This window comes from Sinocyclocheilus rhinocerous, unplaced genomic scaffold (assembly GCF_001515625.1).
Source record: "Sinocyclocheilus rhinocerous isolate Xijiao unplaced genomic scaffold, SAMN03320098_v1.1 scaffold3015, whole genome shotgun sequence".
NCBI lineage: Eukaryota > Metazoa > Chordata > Actinopteri > Cypriniformes > Cyprinidae > Sinocyclocheilus > Sinocyclocheilus rhinocerous.
In genome coordinates this window covers 177,480-183,267 of record NW_015661992.1, presented here as the reverse complement: position 1 = coordinate 183,267, position 5,788 = coordinate 177,480, and the positions used below count along the sequence as shown (strand labels likewise).

At 35.8% G+C, this 5,788-nt stretch overlaps 2 protein-coding genes across 3 annotated transcripts in view; both read right to left on the bottom strand.

Annotated features, from left to right (window-relative positions):
- The window catches only part of LOC107727125 (lipopolysaccharide-induced tumor necrosis factor-alpha factor homolog), a 17,808-nt gene that overhangs the window by 8,241 nt on the left and 3,779 nt on the right, over nucleotides 1-5,788 (bottom strand). The gene's annotated exons all lie outside the window — the stretch shown is intronic.
- The window catches only part of LOC107727124 (zinc finger CCCH domain-containing protein 7A-like), a 24,670-nt gene continuing 21,075 nt past the window's right edge, over nucleotides 2,194-5,788 (bottom strand). For both annotated transcript variants that reach the window (XM_016536902.1, XM_016536901.1), the window contains exons 21-23: nucleotides 4,464-4,600; nucleotides 2,983-3,146; nucleotides 2,194-2,895 (exon numbers count right to left, since the gene is read on the bottom strand). In XM_016536902.1, coding sequence (XP_016392388.1) covers nucleotides 2,706-2,895; nucleotides 2,983-3,146; nucleotides 4,464-4,600 — 491 coding nt within the window. In that variant the 3' untranslated portion in view covers nucleotides 2,194-2,705. The remainder of the gene's footprint in view (nucleotides 2,896-2,982; nucleotides 3,147-4,463; nucleotides 4,601-5,788) is intronic.

Here is a 5,788-nt window from a genome sequence, read left to right as displayed (position 1 = left end):
TTTTTTTTTTTTGGGGGGGGGGGGGACAAAAAATGGCTCTTCTATGGCATTGCTGTGAAAACTCCCTTTTTGAACCTTTATTTTTAAATGTTGAATTGCAATACAAAAGAAACATGTTTTTCATTACAAATAAGCACTTTAGGATACCATAACTTGCCAAATTATGTAAACTGGCTTTTGAAAGCTCATACATTATATTTAGACATGTTTAGAATCATGGTTTCATTAGCACTTTTTTATCTTTAATGTGACATACAATTGATTTTGTAAAGTGCGTTTGCTGATTCTGGTTTAAACCTGCTAGGAAACCACTATAAGAACGAAAGCCAATGACTGAGGTCTTTTTATTATACTACTGTGACACCAGAGGCGTTCATTTTTCGTGGTTGAGCACATTTCTACATCGCGAGAAGTCATTTGAAAGTTTAGATATTATTTTTATAGATGGCTTAATGCGTAACTGGATACTGAAAAGTCATTGTCTCGAGTTTTTAACCAGTTCCTTCATAGTTTTATTTTTTGTTTCATTAATTCCGAATGTTTTTGTGATATCACAGTGTTTGCTGTTTGTACATGTAAGAAGGAAGTGAGAGAAATTATTTATTTTTATACAGTATTCATGCAAATGTTGTCTTTAGGGGCAAAATCAACAGTCAGGCATATAGGGAGGTAGGATGAAGCCTGAAAATGCAGCTGAAATTATTTCATTGATGTTTTGGGTTCTGTCATACATTTGAAGTCGGCAGATTTTTTTTGTGTGTGTGTGTATTATGTGCTGTTTAATATACAGAGAAACAAGGACAGTACATGCATGCTAATTTAATCTGCATATTTGAGAAAAGCAACTTTTTATGAGTAAAGCGCTCAGTATATAGCTTGTCACTCCAGCCAGTGTGTCTGTCCAGTGTTTGACTGTACTGAACAATAAAACCTGTTACTAGGCAAATGCCTGCTTGTGAGTTTTATGTGCATTTGCAACTTTTAAATGTAAGTCCTAACTCTTCTGTTAACTTTTTAAATATTATGCATAAGTGATCAGCATGTATGGAGTTTTCTTACAGCATCATAAGTTAGCCCAGTAAATTCCCCTAGTTTCAGGGTATGGCATGTATTAGTCATACTGGTTTGTGTTGGTGTTGGAAACACTTCCTGTTTTTGGTCCAAAAACACCAAAAGGGTTGATGACGACCTGCTTAATTCAATTATTTAGACCTAATGCAAAGTTTTTTTTTTCTCTCTTAAGTTAGAGCTCTATAAGATGACCACAGTCATTTATTGTAATCACTTGCTGCTCGTGTATAACAACACAAGGCAGATGGGGACACTTTAGATGCATCTAACAAGCTCAGGTGAAGGCAAACCACATTATGTGCAGTGCAGAACTGTGAAGAAAGCGCCACACATTTGTAAGCGTGTGCAATGTAAACTATTCATTGGTATTGCTTGAAAGTTAGTTTGTCAAATAGTTTTTGCAACTTGTGTGTCAACGGAGTCTTTTATTTGGAATGACAAATAAACATTAAAATTGTTGATCAAATTTGTACTTTAACTTGGTAAGATTTAAAAAAGAAAAAAAAAGAAAAAAGAAAAACGCTCACCAAGACAGCATTTCTTTAATTTAAAAACAAGGGAAAAAAAGTGAAATATCACAGTTAAAAGTAACTTTTTATTTGAATATATTTTAAAATTCATTTTATTTCTGGGATTGCAAAGCTGAATTTTCAGCATCATTACTTCAGTCTCAGAGTCACAAGATCCTTTGGAAATAATTCTAATATGCTGATTTGCCACTCAAGAACAGCATTTATTTGAAATAGAAATCAATGGTAACATTGTAAGCATCTTTACTGTCATTTTACCGCTTTGATTAACTAAACACATGCTTGCTGAATATAATTACTTTAAAAAGACACTAGCATACACCAGTTTTATTAGATCAAACAAGCATTTAAATCGAAATAAAACGAAATACTTATTACAGGGAATGCACAGCAGATCCAGCCCATAATGCATTTATTAAGATACAGAAGTGCAGCTGGCATGTTATCGCTTATTCTGTCTCCCTCTAGTGGATAAAACAAGCCTCGACATAATTCGCCTACTACAGCGTGCCAATCTCTGTTTTCAATGTTCGTTAATACTCCGTTATGGTATTACTTCCCTCGCCGTTTTACTTTCAGGAACTACAGACACTGAAAAGAATACGACTTTATTGTGTTTATGTTGGTCCATATATAATACCAATAGGCATTAACACAGCAACCACACAACATAGTAAAGCAATTCGGTGCGGATGTAGAATAACAGAGATTCAGGACCCAACATTCCAAAACAAACCGCGGGTAAGAAATAATAATTTTTAAAAAGGCAGGAATTTGACACGGGAATCTCAGATGCGCTAGTTCTTGCCTTCTGTGTTGGGTTCCAAGAGCAAAATCCAGTTCCTGAAAGGTGATCCGCTGTGTGCTATTTAATAAAAGAAACATAAAAGGCGATGGTGCGTTTATTTTTAACCGGTGATAAAAGCAACAAAGCTGTGATTACTCTGAACACAAGGCCAGCTCTGTGCTTTCCGTGAAAACCCAGGAGGAGGATGTCCTCCTTCTCTGGAGAGAGCCACACCACACTCGCCCGATTCAATACTGAACTCAAGACATCATAGTTCCAGAACACCCTGCTTTAACAGATTCAGATTAATTAAAACATTACTTAATATCTTTAAGCAGAAAACTATATTTGCCAAAGTCATTATCGTTTGGTGCTATCAAGTGATCTTTTCTGGCTTTGGCAAGTTTCATCAAAAGGAATTCTCTTCTGTCCTTCCATTCATTCAGCTCCTCATCTCCATGTGCCAGCTTACAAAGCTCCTCCTCCGTGCAGGTGCCCTTGAGGAACCTGGAGCGAATCGAAACCAATCCGTTAGCGACAGCTGTTAACTGTTAATGAGATACGAGTAGCGTCATACATTAGCGTTAGACTGACCGTTCGCAAACTCTGAAGGTTCCTGTGGGGAAGCGATACTGCCAGCAGTTCTGATCGTCCTCGGAGTTGAACACTCGTTCTTTGTGCTTCTCGGAGGTGATATGCTGCTGCCACTGTTTATCACTGTTGCAGTTCTTCCCACACAACCAGCAATGGTTGCCAGCCTGATAAAACAGCATTTAGAGAAAAGGAATGTTCAGTCACTTTTAGAAAAGAAAATGTGTAATATATATATATATATATATATATCAATATCACACTTACATGTATTTGACCAAGAACATAGTACAATATTAATATTATGAAATATATAATTTAAAAAAAAAAATATTTTCTATGTGAATATATGTTAAAATGTAATTTATTCCCGAGTTGCAAAGCTGAATTTTCAGCATCATTACTCCAGTCTTCAGTGCCGCATGATCCTTCAGAAATCATACTAATATACTCATTTGCTGATCAAGAAACATCTTAGTGTTGAAAACTGTTGTGATGCTTAATATTTTTGTGGAAACCCGTAATGCATTTTTTTCCAGGATTATTTGATGACTAGAAAGTTCAAAAGAACTGCATTTATTTGAAACACAAATCTTTTGTAACATTAATTAATCAAAAGTGACAGTAAAGCAAATAATTGATCCTTGCCAAAAAAAAATACAAAATTCATAAAATCTTGCTGATCCCAAATTTTTGAATGATAGTGTATATTCATAATTTCTTTTTTGAATAAATTCTATTAGTCATTAACAAACATTATATAAATACTCGAAGCATTATTAGTTAATGAACATTCAAATATTGATGAAAACTTCATTTAAAATGGCTATGTACTGCATAATGTACCATATGTTTTAAATATATTAACACAAATTATAAGCTAAACATGAACCACCTCATGTTTTTTTCAGAGTCTGTATGCTGCAATTTACTTTTTGCTCATGAATATTCATTGCATTATTTGACATCTGGCCCAGTAGGCCAAACTCACTGCCTGAAATACAGATGTTGAGTTGGAGAGTGTTTGTTAATCAGCTGGCGAACTAACATGATTCATGGATATTTATTAAGTTACGACACAATGCTCCCAGTAAGGTTACCAAGCAATATCTGTATTTCGCCATTAATATTCACTCACTATACTCTACCTTATTCATTTTACATACGGGATGCGTTTAGTGTTTAAACAGCTAGAGGGAGCACAACGCACTGGAACACATTGCAGAGCTCGAGATGCATTTTTAAGTGGAACAATTTTTACTTGAAACACCAAACTGTAGTCCAAGACAGAGCAGAACAGACAAAAGCATGCAAACATGAGATAAAACAGAGCCCTGAGTGTGTGTGCTGTTCTTGGCAGTCAGCGTTTTGTAATTTTCTTGCCTGTGTGTAGAGGACACTCTAAGATAGAGCAAGGTTGTGTCAGAGTAAGAAGAGCGTGATAATGATGTGTGGAAATATGAATGCTGCTCAAGTTTTCATACCACTTCCTCAGCGTAGTCCGTGGGCATGTGAATCTGTTTGCCGTTCTCTCGTGTAGCGCTGCTGCTGCTGTTCTCCTCGCTCCAGCCCGGCTTCTGAGACTGCAGCCACATTTCATACAGCTGCTCCATGTCTGCAACTACATACACAAACACAAGGGATACATGATACATCAGTCACAACATCAGTATCTGTCAGCACTAGGGGTGTGCGATATTGACAAAAAAGAATATCTCTCTCTGTCGGTGCCGATAGCCTTGTGGGCAGCGCGCTGACATATGGTGCAGCTGCGCTTCGGGTGTCCCGAGATCGATTCCCACCTCGTGGACCTCTCTCCCATTCACTTCCTGTCATATCTATACGGTCCTGTCATAGAAAAATGCAAAAACGCCAAAAAAAAAAAACACAACTATTTTGTGGGATTTAGAAATTAATCTTTTCCAATAAGTTTAAACTTATTTTTACATTTTATGGGCATTTTGTACCTTTATAAAGCCATTTTTTTCTAAAAGTGTCCATTATCTTTGGAGTCAAATTCTTACATTTAATCAGTAAATTAGAATAATTTGGGCTATTACCAGGCAAATTAAATCAACACAGAAGCTGCATCTGAAGTGGAATTGAGATGTATTTACACACTGTTTAATGCAAGACATGAATGCATTTAACCTGCAGTTACAAATGCATAAATAAACGTTTGATATATTAAACATAAAACGTTGAATACTGATATTTGAAATTATTTAAAAAATAAAAGATACTTTTAATGTGAAATTAAAACCGCCAGTAGGTGGCAGCAAGTCACTGTTAATAAGTGAGTCACTGAACCGAATCATTTAAACGATTGATTCATTCAGGAGTGAAACACCGTCATGTTGCTCAGAGATGCAAAACAGCGCTGTGGCTTTGTTTGGAATTATTTTTGTTGTCGAAATACAGCAAAAACAGGCAATATAGTGTCTAAAACGTAAGTCTCTTGATTAACTTCTTGTTTAGTGAACTGTTGTAAAAAATCTATATCACATTTGTAATCATGGTAATAATTGGAGAAAAACGGCACTCTTCGTGTGAAATTGATTAACTATACGAAATGGTATAAATATATACATGTTCTGCCATCATGTCTTGAATTTGTGATCATTCTAAATGCATTTTAATAAACTGAATCATGCAGTGAAAGAACGCACTCTAAATGCGCGCGCACTAGTCTAGACTTCACGTAATGTATGCGTGCGCTCTGTAGGGATGCTTGGAATGGTTTCTGCAAAATACTCGATAATGTCAAATCGCACATCGTTAAAACAACAATTACGATATTATCGCAGAC